At 40.3% G+C, this 17,355-nt stretch overlaps 1 protein-coding gene across 1 annotated transcript; it reads right to left on the minus strand.

The window, feature by feature from the left end:
• Nucleotides 1-398: 398 nt before the first annotated feature.
• On the minus strand, nt 399-15,792 carry tars1 (threonyl-tRNA synthetase 1). The gene is made up of 19 exons (XM_080499589.1): nt 15,652-15,792; nt 14,997-15,074; nt 14,284-14,474; nt 13,239-13,362; nt 12,363-12,487; nt 11,484-11,601; nt 11,340-11,404; nt 10,901-10,979; nt 10,497-10,643; nt 9,667-9,765; nt 8,651-8,817; nt 7,702-7,864; nt 6,147-6,284; nt 3,565-3,642; nt 3,373-3,473; nt 2,991-3,095; nt 2,712-2,784; nt 1,094-1,208; nt 399-964 (listed from the first exon to the last, which is right to left on the minus strand). The coding sequence occupies exons 1-19, from the start codon at nt 15,709-15,711 to the stop codon at nt 816-818; spliced, it is 2,175 nt and encodes a 724-aa protein (XP_080355715.1). The 5' UTR covers nt 15,712-15,792; the 3' UTR covers nt 399-815.
• Nucleotides 15,793-17,355: the final 1,563 nt, after the last annotated feature.

Consider the following 17,355-nt stretch of genomic DNA (forward strand, 5'->3'; position numbering starts at 1 on the left):
TTGATTTGGTTGCTACTGCAGTGATTTTGATAACATAGCATAGAGTGCTGTTTTTATCATTGAGTTTTTAATCTTTATTTCATTACCATTATGATCTTTTGACTCGTGATATACTGGTGCAAACAGTGACAATGGAAAATGCTGCTTGTAAAATTACTATTTTTTTCAAAACCAGATTTTTGTTTAGTTGGACATAATGATATACTATAAAAAAAAAAACAAACAAAAAAAAAACATTTACCTTCCGAGTCAATATCCGTATATAAATAATTGAGAAATTCAAATTTTTTGAGCAGCTTTAAGGATGACAGTTGGATGTATGCAGAGCAGGTGCAAAAGGGGGAAACTAAAACGTGTCCCATTATGTGATTTAAAAGAGAAAACCACAAAGACACATCAAGAATAGACTGTTTAATTATCAAAATTGTAACATGTACAATTCCCTGAAGAAACAAATAGAGATTGATACAAATGGCTGAATTCCTCCCACTTTGTTTTGATCATAAATGGGAGTTTGTCAGGAAACCGTGTTCTTTATTTGTCAGGAGAGCTGGTAAAAGATCTCATTGCATCACAGACTCATCAGTTTCCTGCAGAAGGTACGTAGACGGTACTGTTCTCCATGGGATGAAGGAGTAACCATTTCATTTGATAACAACAGTTTTATGAAGAGGAAATGGAAGACACAAGGAAAAAGAAAAAAGCCCCACATGATTGTTGCAATGAAAAACCTCAGTAACAACCCCCCCTTACATCAAGCAGATTTTAAGCATACAGCCCTTTGAAGAAACTGAAGGTACGGTTAGAGACAAAGCTCAGAATTCCTCCTCTGCGTTGCGGCTCTTTGAGGCCTTGAGCTGCTTCAGACGCTCGACGCACTCCTCCACACTGCGCTCGCCGTGGACCTTGTTGTCCCGTGTGCGCACGTTCACGGTGTTGCTCGTCTTCTCCTTTTCTCCCACCACTTTTTCCCCAACAGGCGAACATGCAAAACAAGACAAAGGCAGAAAAAAGAAGGAAAAAAAAATCAATATGTGGATTGACAGCGAGAGAAACAAAAAGATAGGAGTGAAAGAAAAGTGCTGTGGCTGACCCAGGATGAAGTTGTACTGCGCCAACTGTGCGTTTCTGATCTTCTTGTTCAGGGTGCAGCCGGGGTCGAGATCCACGTCGGCCATGAAGCCGCTGCTGTGGAAGTCCTGTTTGACCTGTCGGGTTAACCAGAGGAAACAGAACGCAGTCAGAACACGTCAGTCTCCGGCAGACGGATTTAACAATTCGCTTCTACTGTATAAACACATTTTCAGTGCAGATAGGATGACATCCAACAGCTGCAATCATGTAAAGCAATAGTTTGGGAAAACACAGACACAGAGTTCAAGCCAACAGTCGTGTGGAAATCAGGACATTAAAATCTTCTCAAGTGCATTATTGAAACTAGTGTTGCAGGGCAGCAGGAGCCAATCCCAACTGTGTGCGAAAGGTAAGATTACGCCAACCAACCGTAAACAGAAAAAGGAGTTTCCCGACATACACAATGGAGAACATACAAACTTCACACAGAAAGGCCACAAACCCCAGAGTACTAACCGCCACACCACTGTGTCGAGCATAAACATCTTTAAAAGTGTCCAGTTTTACTTCACAAAGTGTTTCTCTGGCTTTGTATTGCACTTATTGTCACAGCTTGTTATTTACTAAAAGTGAGCCCAAAGGGGGCAACAAATTTGATGTAAACACACAATACTGGACCTCTGATGTGTTTGGGAGAGAAAACAAAGACAATTGGAACCTAAAAGCATCTGAACAGTAAAAACCAAACCTCCTGATTAAATTCTGAGCCACTTGAGCAGCTGCGCTTGTGCAACTTGAAGCTGTTCTGGATAAAGTGGCATCTTCCAGCTCAACTGAGCTTGATTACAGCCTGTCTGACGACTCGAGTCGTTTGTCCCATTTTTAACAATGTGACTGGATTGCTTCAGCAATTTATCTTGAACGAGTCTTACACTTAGCTCCAGTGTTCCTCAATTGCTTTTCAGTGCCTTATAGAAGTGGGTTTCAGAGTATGGGAAGGGGCACCAGAGTGACAGTAGGACAAATGTGGAGGTCAGTGGGCTCAGTGATTTATTTAGTTTTTTGACAACAGAGCCTGTTAAAATGAAATCATACCAAAACCATACAGTAGGTATAAAAGCCCATATAGGAATGACCCCAAATGTGCAGGCTTTGGTTCAATTCTCGGGAGCTTATAGATGTTTAGCAAATAGAGTAATACCACCGATGACCTGTGAAGGCAGAGTTGGGGAGTATAGCGCATGTGTGAGCAATTAAAGGAATAAAGAAGAAAGAGCTTGCGAGACAACAGAAGATGAGTCATGTCAACAGTTCAAAAACACAAAGCAACAGATCATCTCACCCCGACCAAATTTATAAACTACCAGGGACACAAATTCTTATTTTAGCCACTTTCAACCTGATTCACTGATGTTTGGATGAGAAACGTTGTCTCACGTGAAACCAACAGCGTTACCCTCTACTGTAATGAGTAACAACCACAGTAACATAACAAATGCTCGGGAGTGTGAAGGGAGTGCTCGTCAGATTGAGCAACGATGAGAGCGCGCAGGACCGCAGCGTGGAACAATCATTCAGGATGAAAGAGAAGAGTTTGAAGTGTTTAGTCCTGATGTGAAGCCGAGGTCAGTGCTTACTTTCTGAGCGTACTCGTCGCACGTTGGTCCCACAGGTACGACCATCACTTGACGAGGAGACAGCCACAGCGGCCTGAAAGAGGACGAGGCACATTAGCATTTAGCTGAATAGACCAAAAGCCAGCCGGCCTGACGGAAACCTGTGTAAATATTTACAGCTTCACAGAGGCAGTGTTTGCATTTCTCTGTAAAAAGAAAATATTGACATCTTTATCAACGTAATAAACAAATTCAAACTGAAAAGCTGTGCTAAACACCTCTACCAGATTGTTTACAAACCATTTTCCTCCGTAGTTTTCGGTCAGAATAGCGATCATCCTCTCTACCGATCCCAGGATGGCTCTGTGGATAATCACTGGTCTCTTCTTGTCGTCGCCATCATGGCTACAAAAACAATTCATATATGAAAACATAAAAAGCATCAATTGGTGTAAAAATCCACAATGGGCAAAATGATCAACAGTAGGAATGACTATTTATGTTCTCATGCTTTACAAAGCAAAATGCTACTTTCGTGTTCAATCAGTAAGTTTGTCATGCATAGTTTCATCTTTTTTTTCAAGTTTATAAAGAAAGACAAACATCTTTAATACACATGAAGTCTTACAAAGATGAACGCCAAATCCGACTCTGAATTTAGTCCAGAGAGTAGATGGATTACCTTACGAAGGACAGATTGAACCGGATCGGGAGCTGGAAATCCAGCTGTATTGTGGCACACTGATGGTATCGACCAATGGCATCCTTGATTTCAATGTCAATCTGTGCACATTGACAAAAGGGCACATGTGATCAACAGCAGCACTCCCAGTGTTTCAGTTCAAAGACATCATTACTGCAAAGCGTGGCTCACCTTGGGTCCGTAGAACGCTCCGTCGCCTGGGTTGAGAACCCATTTCTCTCCAAAGTCATTCAAGCTGTTCTCCAGTTGCTGTAAAAAAAAACCCCCAACAATTACAGCTTTGTGGCCACGTCGATAGCCGGCTAATATGTAGGTAAACTGTGGTGTTAAGCAAAGCGGCACATTTAGACCCGACTTTTTCTTCATCTGGAAGCAATCACTGACCTGAGAAAACGTTAAACGTCTCAATAATATTTTACGGTTGCTTGTGGGAATTAATGAGGTGAGACAAACATGCAGGAAGTTCAGCTCCAGTCGCTGTGCCAGGTTTACAAGAAACTTTTTCACTGCCCTTATTGTTCTACCTTTGTGCAAGCAAATCGGAATTATCAGGAGCTGAATTCACTCAAACTTTTTTTTTCCCCAAAGAGAGACTATCACGCCGTCAAGGTAAAAAATACAAAAACCAAAAAACAACTCTTGAAATGACTATTATCCCAAATTTATTTGTCACTAATTGCATTTGTCACAATGTCTTTTTTGCAATTACCAGCCACTGAAAGAGCACATTTAATCTCTCCCAAATGCCGTTTGTAGCATCCTATCAGCTCACTGCAAGTGTTTAATATTTAAGTAGTCAATGTGATCACTGGGTTGACTGATAATGACATAGCACATTAAAAACAACTCCCAACAGCAGCACTATGGTGAGAAACTGAAGCACTCAGGACCGAGTGTTTAACAGGAGAATCGGTTTTTAACACCCTTAAGAACAGCGTTAACCTTTTTTTTCCCCCCCCATTTCAAGAAGTCAAGAGCCTTTCCTGTCATTATATCCTATACTTACTCCCTCACTGTTCACGTATACACTGAGTGCACAATTATTAGGCAAGCTTCCATTTTCAACATATAATTTTCATGCAGATTTTCCTGCAACTACAAGCTGCATCGGCACACCAGGTGTTGTGTGTTTGTGTAACGAGGAAAGGCTTGATCGAAGGCGATCAACACCCTCCATTATGGTGTGCATAATTATCGCTTTGGTGTGAATATGGAATGTTTTCTTTTCCTAAAATGAGTCTGAAAAAGTTAGTTTTGCGCCGCAAGAGGAGCACACTGGTGGGGAGCTGTGGATGTGCTTAAACACTGGGTGTGCACTGAACCACGACACCGTCCAGATGTATTTTGATGTTGTTTAAAGCCCCTTAAAGTCTTTAAATGCGCCTTCTTAAGTGATTTGGATGGCGGTGAAGGTGACATGGCTATGGCAGGAGAGGGTGGAACTAGACGGTGTGTTAAATATGCATGTAAGGAGGAACATCTTAAAAACCAGCAAAGTTGGCATTGGGCAACCTATATATATCACTCAAGAAATATTTGGAATTGTCAGAAATATTAGTTTCTTGACTTCAAGATAAAGACATCTGCTAACAAAACCAAAATCTCACTTTTATCGGCTTAAATATTCAAGTTTATAAACATTTTAGATTGACCAAGAGCACTGTGCTCAATAAGATGAATTGTGCATGCTGCAAATGTGAAGGGTGCTCTTTGTGAAATTGTACGAGTTGAAATCGCAAAATGTATGATTTACAGAGAGTGAGGGAAAAGAAAAGAATATTTCCACTGCTTTTGAAATCTCCAGATTTTAAAACCAGGCAGCCTGCAGTAGATTGAAATGACAAACCTTATGCCAACACCACCACAAAAAAGGAACAATCAATATGATAAAAATCAATGAAGTGGAGACAGCAAAGCACAAAAAGCATCAGCTTATCCTGTAAGATGAGAGTTTCCAGCAGCATACAAAACAAACAGCTTAGTGGCTGGAATCCAGTCTGGTAGCAGATTTAATATTTAACTGGAGAAGCAATGGAACCTCCCGGATAAGATCAAAAGGGAAACTGTGTGTGTCGCCCCGCTGTAACAATCTGACACATGCTTTCTGACTGTCAACCAACACCTTTTGATCCACCCCGAGCCTGCCAGGTAACGACTGTCGCAGTAATGCACAACCTGCACGCCGCTCTGTGCTCCAGTGCGACTGATGCACCAATGCAGCATACATGTGGCACCTTTATCATCGTCTCAGACTCCCAGTTGTCCCACGTTGCCGCGTATCGTCGAACGCTGAAAGCCCCGAGCAATAAAGCCTCATTATCACTCGGCGCGGCCCGCTCACTCTTGTGATTATTTGTTCATGGTTACTTTAAACACAAGTCAGGCAAATGAGAACTGAACTGCTGATGTGAAATATGGAGCTGGTCTTCAGAGAGGGAGTCTGATTTGACAGAAAAGGCACAGGGTGACAGCAAAGATGTGTTGATGGATTCTCTAGAGAAGAACAAGCATTTTCTTCTTCTTCAGAATTGATGGCACCTCCAACAAAAAAAACAAAAAACTCATTAAAATATAAATGTTCTCTGGGTCGGCAAATCTCGCTCTTCCATTCAGCGGGTGTGTGGAGTGGCGCTGGATTTTCCTTGCTGATAATATCATACATCAGCATCTTTATTCTCCAGCGAGGCTTTATGCGAATGCCGCTCGTATTTTCTAATATACAGCCTGAAAGAAACAAGAGGCTTTCTGATTACCTTCTCTGCTTGGTCCCAGATCTCCGGGTCTCCCAGGAACTTCTCTGGCCTGGTGGAAAGGTTGAGTTTGAACGTGAAGCCGAACACGTCGTACACAGTCCGCAGGAAGTCCAGGCATCCCTTGATTTCTTCCTCAATCTGCGGTCGATAATAAAAATGTAACAAAATTTGTGCCGTCCATCTGGACATCGCCGCGCGGTAACGTTTCCGGTGTAATGACTGCTTTCATCTTAGTTTGTGCCAGAATTACAAAGTAATCAAATTACACGAGGAAATCAAAAGATGAGACAAAATCTCATTTGACGATAAACCTTTGTGACGCGCGGCAGATTACCAACTGTGAACAAGCTGCGAAGGACATTTAAGACTGCGAGAGGAAAATACTTAATACTTAGTTTATTACAAGAATTGCTTTTAAGCGTTTACTTTTCTTATTTGTAACTTAAACAAATGCTCATATTCTATAAAGTGTATTTGTATTCATTTTACCCAAGGTGATGATATACTTCCACTTTGTTTTCATTCTGCAGGTCCATTGAAAAGACAATACTTTATTTTTTTCCCTAAAAAGTTGCGAGTTCTTGAAAGTGCAGCTCCACAATATAAATCAATCCTCTTGTCTGCTTTAAATGAGCTTGGATTATGAACGAAATGTTCCATAAATACAGTTGCATGTGTGATTTCTCGGAACAAAACTGGAAAAACCTCCATTCAGAAGCTGATTCCAGAACCTGTTTAAACCTCCCCACCAATCGTACACTCTTCACTTTCAAGCCAGCCTTATCATGGGGGAATAAAATCCATTTCCCTCACAGTGATTAAAATTACATCACCAAGCAGATTGAAACAAAGTGCAACATCAAATGTACTTTTTAAAAAAAGGTAGACAGGAGCTGGTATCTCTCACATATTGAAAGTCACACTATACAGGTAGACGTTTCCTGTTATATAGGCCTGTAACTGTCAGATGTCTTTAAACTTAATACATTTCTGGACTTATAATTAATGATTTTGGCCTTCATTTAAGATGTGTATTTGAAGTTAAACAAAGAAGTTTTGACCCCCACTTACTAATTTTTCATCATTATTTTTTTTTCTCATCTCAGCTTTTTGAAAACTAAACATTGAGACTGAGTGAAACCTGAAAGCCCTATTTAGCGTTTGGGGTTTTTTTTTGTAGCCAATTTCAACTGTTTTATTTAGTTTTTATAGATCTCAGCATGTTAAAAAAAAAACCTCCATATAATGTTAAAATATGGAAAGTTCATATGACATTTCCACTTACATCAGTTAGATCTTTGGCTTTTTAGAAACACACAACTAATCAACGGGTCAAAAAGTAGTGAAATAAAGAAACGGTCAAAAAGCAATTCTCGTCCTGAGGTTCACCTGAAAGTCTATGTGCTCATTTATTGGAGCAGCAGAACTAAAGGTGTAACCTTTTAATGCCATGTTTTTGTCCTTTCGCTCCACATGAACCACAAACCTACACAACAGCAGGCAGCTTGTTTGGAAGAAATAATGTATGTGCTTCCACGGCCTCAGTAGGCCTCACCTGTTCCATGGAGCAGAAGATGTGGGCGTCGTCCTGCTGGAAGCGACGCACGCGGGTCAGACCGGTCAGAGCTCCTGAAAGCTCGTTCCTGTGCAGGACGCCAAAGTCGGCCAACCGAAGGGGAAGCTCTCTCCAGGAGCGAGGGCGGTGATCAAACATCAGACTGACGCGGAGAACAAGTAAATAAAGAAAGAAAGAAAGAAAATAAAAGTACAAAATAAACAAAAAACACTAAATTAGACGAGCCAACTTCCATTTTGAACTGTCTCAGTACCTATAAATAACTCCCGTTTTAGTGCAGCTGTAAAAGCCTGACTTTAATATTTGATTTCACTGATATTCAACACTTTTGATAAAATGTGTTTGCGAGCTCAATTTCAATTCAAGCATGATCTACAGAGGAGCTGCCTGAGAGGAGAGCAGGGAAAATTGGAACAGTAAAAGGCAGATAAAAGATGTGAATACAAAGAGCTGCAGTCTGGCTCTTCACACTGCATTGCAGCATTCAGCAGTAAATTGAACTGGGTCACTCAACGACTGAAAACATGGCAGGAGAATTGGTCCATTACAAGTTGAGTTGAACTGGCTGACAAACTAATGGAACAGTGAAGGAGGAAGCTGATTCACAAAGCCTTATGGAGTAAAGCGTAGTAAAACACCGTTTTATAAAGTGACAGCATTATGAAGACACTTTTCACTAAACATTAGAGCCAAGTTAAATATGTCGTCTTGTGACAGGTGCTCCAATGTAACAGTAAAACACAGTTAATGGCCAAAAAGAACAAACAGCCTGGTGTTCTTTAGTCCCTCCTGTGATTACAGACAAACTCCAAATGAAAATCAACACTTTGTCCATGTCTGCATCTACTTCAGGCTCATTCTATTTGGCCCACATGCCCAAAATTAAAGTGAAAACCATCTCCGAATGTGACAGAAGAAGAAGTCTGACCAGTGTCCGGGGCAGTTCATGGGCTTGAGGGCGAAGGTCTCCTTCTCGGCCTCGAAGGAGAACATGTTCTCGCTGTAGTGCTGCCAGTGTCCTGAAGTCTGCCACAGCTTGCTGTTGTAGATGTTGGGCGTCACCACCTCCTGGAAGCCCCTCTTCCTATACTCACTCTGTCAAAGAAACGACAAGGACACGAAACACAGGAAAAAGTGACTTCCCAAAGTGACTCTGCTTTATAATTCAGCTACAAACAGGCGGTTTCAGTCGGCGCCTGGGGACTCGCTGATAAGCAATGTATGCAGGTATAAAATGGTAAACAACTCTGCAAAAGCTAGGACTTTAAAAAGCTAACTACCACCGAGGATGTTTATACTGCGGCATGCTGGCATCCCAGTCTGTGTGTGCAGAGTGACAGATTTCAGGAAAACAACTAAATTAGAAGTCATTATTATTGTGCTTTCATACGCCTTGCATTGCTCCGTTTTGTTTGGCATCAATTTTTCCATTCAAACCGAAACCTGAACACGATAATAGAATAAATATAATGTGATTTACTTCAAATCATGACTCACATGCACACGGCAAATAATTTGAAAGTGTCTGTTTGCAAAAACAGGCTTTTTTTTTGAATAAACAAATGTCATTACTCTGCTTGGTCACAAATCTGTTTCACACACATTAAAGTGGAATTGTTCGCAATGGGTTTTTCATTATGACTGCTGTGAGTGAAGGAAAAGAAAGAGTAGCTTTAAAATATTGATTTTTGTGGCTCGGTGCCGCAAATCAGGTACAACAAAGGTTTTATTTGCGGTCATCAATCATCTGTTCTCACATGTTTTAGTTTAAGTGTTCTGCAGTGAGCAATCTTTTGTCCATTATTTGTCCAGCAAAGAGTGGTGCTTTTTTTTTTTGGTCTGTATATGATATCAGCTTAATTGTCTGTCTGTAAGTTTCAGTCTTTCTTCATCTTTTCTTGCTTCTGAAATCTCAGAGCCCGATCCTTCTCACTACTGACTTACTCTGATGAACTCAATCAGGGTGTTGTAGATATAGGAGCCTTTAGGCAGGAAGAAGCAGCTCCCCGGACTCAGGTCGTGGAAGAAAAACAGGTCCTGCTCCTGTTTGAGAAAAACATGCAGGCTTGTTAGTGGCAGCCATTTTCTTTTTTCTTTTTATAATTGGTCCTGCTCAAGTCAGACCAGTTTCAGTTTGAAATATTATGGGGGAAAAAAAGGAAACGAGTTGATTTGTTTGTCAACTCTCCTGCACAACTCGATCCTCATGTTATCATAAAGAACAAATAGCTACAATATGCACCCAGAAACATTAATATTTTGTTATAATAGACTGTAAAAATCTGTCACATATTGTATGACGCACATTTAAATGATTGTTATTTTAAGCCAAAATCGGTCAATAGGTGAATGATTTAACATATTAAGGCTGCCGTTACTTTCACTACTGAGGTGAACAAAATCTCCATTTTGTAAACCATGTAAATCATTCAAATGCTTCCATAGGGATGACAATTCACAATTATCAATTCACTATTATTGGGAGGACATTGGGTTACCTAAACGTTAATGAAGCCTGTAACTAGAAGGCACTCGTCGTAATCTCTAGGTGGGCAAGATGCTTTTCTTCCTTGATCGTACAGGATACAAACACACCATAGCGCAGTGAGACATCAAATCCAATTTTAGCCCTTGAACTAAAATGAACTTACCTGTATTTCATATTTGCTTTGTCTGCACATTAGTACCAACAAACCCTCAGCAACCAGCCTGTGCAAGATGCCTGCAGAACAACTTCAGCGAACTCGGCTTCTTTTTTACATTTCATTGCGTACCCGGCCCAGTTTGCGGTGATCCCGGTTTTTGGCCTCCTCCTGAAACTTCTCCCATTCTTTCAGCATTTTGGGGTCAGGAAAGGAGATTCCGTAGATCCTCTGGAGGGTTTCCATGTCTGCCTTCCCCTCCCAGTAAGTGGACGAATTCTAGCACAGCACAAGAAGACCACGTTAGCTTTCATCATTCTTTTACGCTCCAACAAATCCCATGAGGATAAAGCATATGGTAACTCTGCTCCAGAAATGAGGACAAATGTTCCTGCTGCCCGACATTCGGGGCGCAGAGAACACCACTTTAGAAACTACCTGGATAAACAAAACAAATCTACATACATTCGCACACACACACACACACACGTTTGTTTTATACTGTATAACACGCAGCTGGCACAGACAGGACTAACCTTGTGGATCTTGAGGGCCTTGATTTTTCCAGTATGTCTCACATGGGGCCCCCGACACAAATCAATCAGGGGACCACATCTGAAATACACAATATTTACAGAGACAGTCCATAAATATGTGAACACTGACAGAAGATTTTAGCATCTTCGCTTCGCACAATGGACATAAACAGGAACTGAAGACAGTTGTCGAATTGAGACTTGTCAGAGCATCACCAGAGAACAAACCCAGGTCAAAGCCTTGTTTGACTACAATATATGACCAGATATTAAAACTGATCATTCAGTTCTAATTCTCATGTAGTTTTGTGTAACAGAACCATTTCACAGAATTTGTTAAAGTGTATTTAGCTTTGGATACAAACACCACACTTTTCAGTGGAATCAAGTACACGAGTAGAAACACTATATTATGAACATGGATCAGTTGTGGACTCACCTGTAAACAGTGGTGGTTGGAGTGGTGACTTTCTCATTCAGAATGCGGCATTTGAACTTGTTGTACTAAATAATGGATGAGAGGTGACAATCAGCTTGTTTCGATTAGTTTTTAAAAGAAATGCACATTAGCATCTTGAACTACCTTGAACATTTCCAACAGAGTCTCCTTCTTTATCTCGAGCCTCTCGAACGGCTGCTTCTCCTTGATGATTTTCTTGCACAAGGTCTCCAGGCCGGGGAAATCATTGCTGGATACACCGCTGCCCGAAATATGAAGAAGAAATTGAACATCCCAACAATAGCTTTTTCACAAAAAATAAGCATTACTATGTGAAATGTCTCCACTGCTAAATTTGATGTGCCGCAGTTTCCAAAAGGGCACCACGGATGTGACCAGATATGCGAATAGACCTTTTGTCCACTGACGCAATTCTTTGTCTCCCAGAAACTGACAACCTCGGCCAAGGATGGGCAAATACTTTAAAGTCCTTGGCTTTAGGGCTTAGGCAATGTCAAAATATCCTTGTAGAGAAAAAACACCTTCAAGAATGCCATTAGCATAAAATGACTTCATTAAAAGCGGTTACAGAATTAATTAGACGGCACTCTTCAAGCTCTCCTGCAGCCTCAAACGGGCACAAATGCATCCGGCACCAGGAAAGGTCAAGCAACAAAGTTGTTTACGAGGGAAAAAGTGTTAGAAATTTCCGAGGTTTGTCTCGACACACTGTCAAAGCTTCACTCAAGTAACCTCGCGTTCTGTGATTTGAATCGATTTGCTGTTAAGATTTGGACCCTGTGGGCAGATGCAGAGAGCTGTTGTTTGAAATCCACACACCAAAAAAGCAAACAAAAAAAAACAAACCCCGAGGCATCATGAGAGTCGTGAGAATAAATGCTTTGTGTCAGCTGTTGATGTCAGAGAGAAGCAGAGCCAGTAAACTGTAAAACGTAATGCAGAGTACTGAATCGCATCATTAATTTCACCGACAACTCCAAACCAAAGGCTCGTGTGACTCACTCATTGTTGTCCAGGAACATATCGTAGTAGAAGCCGTTCTCAATGGGGGGGCCGTAGCAGAGGCAGCCTCCATACACCCTCTCCATGGCTTCACCCAGGATGTGGGCACTGGAGTGCCAGTACACCTAAACGAGTCCATCGATAACATCTTTAAATCTGTGACGCCACTCCCATCGGTCACAGTGCAGGAGATTTTGTTCAATAAAGGTTAAATTGTGCAACACAATCTATGGCCAATGAACAACAGCACAACATTGCTTTTTAAAAAATGTTTTTACTTACCACAAATACTCAGTAACATTTTCTTTCCAATAAATATCAAGTACTTAACATAAGATGCACCGGGGGCTGCTGTTTTTTTAAGGCTCCGTGATTCCCACCATCATTTCCATATTCTCACTCACCCCTTAATCTTTTTGTGGCTTATCACCTGGTAAACCGCAATGCTTTGAGGTTTATTATTGACTGCATACAACTTATTGATCATATTAACCTTGTACACCAGGTTAGTCCACCAGATACACATATCAATACTTTTTGACACGTTGAAGAGTTGTGCATCAATAAAGAGCAGCTAAAATCTTCAAAATGTGAAGGTTTTTTTTTTTTTTTTTTTTTAGATAATATGATATATAAATGAAATTTTGATCTGTAAAAAAAAAAAAAAAAAGCAAAAGCTTTACAATTGTACTCTGATGCAGTGAATGAATCATTGCAAACAGCTCTGCCATGCTATAGACTACAGAGTGAAAATACAAGTCGAGTACAGTTTCAGTGCAGCAGTCAGATGAATTTACGATGACGAAGTACTGAACTGAAGTGTCGGGACAAACAAAAACACCTTCTAATGCGACACCAGCAATGATGTGAACTTACAGCTTGAGCTTCCTCGTCATCAAATTTGAGCAACTGGAGTTTGCAGTCGTCCTCCAGAGGTCTGTCCAGGTCCCACACGCCATTGTTTACTTTGGCAATCACTGTGTTGTCGGCCAGGCCTTGACTGCACCGTAAAACATGAAATATACCACATCAGAACAATGTACAGGTGCATATATATATATATATGTATAGTGCATTTAGACATGCTGTTTGTAAACTCAATCACAGACATTCATAGGACATTATTTAGCATTCTTCAAATATTATTGGTAGAAATGAGACTAATTAATTATCTATGTTTAAAAAAAGAAACTATCACAAGCGAAACAAAACAGCATTACTTCAACAGTAACAGATTATATATTCATTTATGCCAAATAAACCAACGAGGTGAAATTTGGATGACTCATTGTAAAGCAGAGGTAGTTAGACAGGTCTTGCAGGTTGTGTGTTGGTGAGTGAGCAGGACAGTACTGCTCCGAATAAAGTTATCTCTGTTAAGTCACCATGGAACAAAAACCCTCAGGCATCTCCGCTTGCCTTCACAATTAAAGAATGTAAAAATGGGAACATTAATGTGCTCTGTGCGATATCTTGATAAAGCAAAACAGAATTAGGCTTTTAGGTCATACGGAGAAATGAAAGCATCGAGCTGTTGTAATGACGGTCATGGAGGCTGCTTCCACTGTGCAGTCTGTTGATGTGCCCAGCAGTTATCATTACTTCGTCTCGTCACACACTTGGCACTTCCTGTGTACAGCAATATTCTGACACAAAACCAAAGGATGGTTTCTTCCCATCTCCAAACTAATGACTCGTTACAAATCAAAGCATTTTCCTCAGTGAACAGCTAAAGGTTGGCGGGCGTCATATCTAATCTCCATTTCCATAATGTGGGAGTTGTGAAGCGGTTTGAAATGGTAAGCATGATTACAAACTTGATAGCGATTCATTTGAAATTGAAATGTTGCTGTTTGCGCCTTTGAAGTGCAACGTGAGAGCAAGACATAACACCGAAATGAGCCAGAATCACTGCACTGACCTGATTCCACTGGCCACCTGGTACGGGGTGGTCTTCCAGGACTCAGCCTCCACCACTTTGCCATCGGGCAAAGTCACCTTGATGGGTTTGCTGTCCTTTGCAGCCCTCTCTGCCATCAAAGCATCATGCTCAGCTTTCAGCTTTGTGTAAAGACTAAGGCGTGCATCAATGTACTGAGGTGGCGGTGTCAGCTGAGAGAAACAGACAAGTTGTGAAATAAATGGAGGGCAACAAAAAATGCTGCAGGTGTTTATATTACATACATCATCAAGACCATTTTCGGATGAACAAAGTTGACTGAAGATGTGAACTGAAATGTTCGCTGAGATAAAATGATTAAATATATTTTACCTGCTTCAATTTCAACTTTGTAGAATGTTATTAATCTCGGATAGAGGCTGAATATGCAGATACAGTCAAAGCTTCATATTGTTTTTTTGGATTGCTACATTTCCTAACCAACTGTATCACTGTGGAAACCATCCAGTTTGATTTTTATTAAGTGCCAAATTTGTGCATTTTTTTCCTAGAATGAATAACTATGATACTAGTAAGTGATGCTCAACTTCCATGAAGCCAAAGGTTGACTGCATGGTGGCATGTGAGCAAAGAATGGCCAGATGTGACATTGAACAGGCATGCATAATGATTTATCTTTGTGTGAACAGGAAATTAATACAATTACTATAAATAGTGTCTACAAACGTTCTTACTTCAGCCTTGCCACCAGAGTCCCCAGTAGCATTTTTAGCCTTCTTCTTACCCCCATCTTTACCACATTCAGGTCCACTCTGTTTGACAAGAAAAGAAAAAAGCAATTTTAAAATGGTAAGCGTGATAACCATACTGATTTCTTCATGAGGTGTAATATCACTCCTCACATTTCATACATAAACAAGTGTTGCAAAACGATTGAAGTTTTAAATGAGAAAGATCTGATGTGTGCACTGGGTGCGTGTCATTTAAACGGACAAACCAAATAATTAAACCAGCACCCTAAATGTTGATTTGACTTTTGTCTATTCAAGACTAATCACAGAAACAAATATAACAATAGTTTTGAATGACGTTTCGCTAAGAGATCTTCTTGTCCGTCAGAGAAAACGTTACCAAAAACAGCCAAAGTGGCTTTGATAGAGTCATCCACTGACTATTTCCCCTGCAAACACATCAAACCTTATTGTTATTATTATTATCATTACTACACCAAACTGCCAATTTAATGAAACTGATACGGGGTTCTCAAAAAAGCGAGCCGAAAGTTTAGCACCTTAGCACCGGCGGCTAAATGACAGCATGAGCCTCACTGCAGGCTAAGCTAGCTGCGAGCTGGGTAACAAGCATTGACTGGACAGACTGAGTCTTTACCTTCTTTCCTCCGTCCACTTTCAGCTCGCTCATTTTCTCCACGACAGCCTGCTCAGACATGACAAGTTAAAGAAGGGGAAAACTTGTGCAAAGTGCCTGGTTCACGTACAGTCGGCAGCAGACACACGGTGCCGGTGAGGACTGATGACGTATCCCGGATGTGCTGATGCAACATTACTGAATAAAGAGGAGGCGCTTGGAGTGACGTCGATCTACTGTAATCCATATTACTCTATTGTAAACTGCCATTTGAAGTTATTCACACAGTATATTTCAGACTGGGAATACGGTAATGAATTATATAATGTTAATATGCTGTAATTATTTACATATTGATATGTTACAGTAACTAATGCTATTATTATACAGTAACTGCTACTTCTACTAATAACTACTTTTATAACTAAATAATGTTTGCTTGTATGTCCATTGCATTCATTTCTGCTGTCTATGCTGCTAAATCAGTCTATCTATCTATCTATCTATCTATCTATCTATCTATCTATCTATCTATCTATCTATCTATCTATCTATCTATCTATCTATCTATCTCATTGGAAGCAGCTGGAAGGCTTTTGCCAAAAAAAATTTCTTTTAATTTGGGTGAAGAAATCAAATAAATAAAACTGTAAAATTGTTGATTATATCATTAAAAAAAAAACATTTCTAGAGCTGTCTTGGAAGACACAGTCTGGTGTGAGGATGGGCTCATCCTCCCAAACTTCAAATCCCTCGTCTACAGGACCATGTTATATACAGTATATAAGTAGCGTTGGACTTTCAAGCATTGCAATACAACATGTTTAAAAGATACTGTTATTATACACAAAAACTCTCAGATAGAAAATTCTTAAACCAAACAGAGTCAAGTTATTTTTGCATTGTGTTTCAGTTGTACATTGCTCTGCATCATTTTGGCCTCTTGTTAGATTGATTAGTGGTTGTTTGGCGTCACATTGTTTGCAGTTATATTTGGGTGGTTTTACATTTGTGGCAGTTAATATTTATTTAATGTTTACTCTGTGTGTCATGGTGTTTTGGCAGTTTTTTATTATAGCTCCTACTGTGGGTAAGTTATGATAGAATTGTGTCATCATTTCTGTTTTGTGATTCAATTGTTTTCCCACTATTTTGACTTGATGGTAGTCATCTTGAACATTAGCATTTCTTTGTAACAAGTTTCTGTCATCCTGGGGTCATTTTGCATCTTCCTTGTGGTTCTTTTTAAACCCTGTTGGGTCACATTTGTGACATTAAAAGTCATTTAGCATCTCTGTTCGGTCATTTTAGATTTCTTTATGGTCCGTTTTGCTTTTATGTCTTATTTGCATCATGACTGGGTTTTTGTGTGTCTCCATCTGGCCCGTATAGTATATTTCTGGGATAGGATTAAGAGCTCTATGACTTCTGGGGCTCGTAGGTGTGCTCAGAAATTCCTTCTATTCTTAATGAGGCTATAACAATTAGTTTTCCCACAGTGGAAAAACTAGTCATTAGCCGACACAGGTATGGACAACACAAAACAGAAACATGCTTTGAAAAGTCTAAAAATAGTCTAAGCAGCACGTAATTAATGTTGAAGAGATCATTTTGCTCGGTGGTAAGCTGAGGCCCTGATTACTGTAATCATAGCTGAGTTGGAGAAAATGATCCAGGAAACTGAGTTGTTCCTGCAGGTTTGATACTGTGAGGAGAGACGGGGGG

Source organism: Blennius ocellaris (assembly GCF_963422515.1).
Source record: "Blennius ocellaris genome assembly, chromosome: 7".
NCBI classification, from domain to species: domain Eukaryota; kingdom Metazoa; phylum Chordata; class Actinopteri; order Blenniiformes; family Blenniidae; genus Blennius; species Blennius ocellaris.

Excerpts from the sequence above, each read along its gene's own strand:
- tars1 (XM_080499589.1), bottom strand. The coding sequence starts at position 15,711 with ATGTCTGAGCAGGCTGTCGTGGAGAAAATGAGCGAGCTGAAAGTGGAC. Across the intron at positions 10,980-11,339 it reads CCAACCACCACTGTTTACAG|ATGTGGTCCCCTGATTGATT; the intron begins GTGAGTCCACAA and ends TGTGTATTTCAG. Across the intron at positions 10,644-10,900 it reads AGGCCCTCAAGATCCACAAG|AATTCGTCCACTTACTGGGA; the intron begins GTTAGTCCTGTC and ends GTGCTGTGCTAG.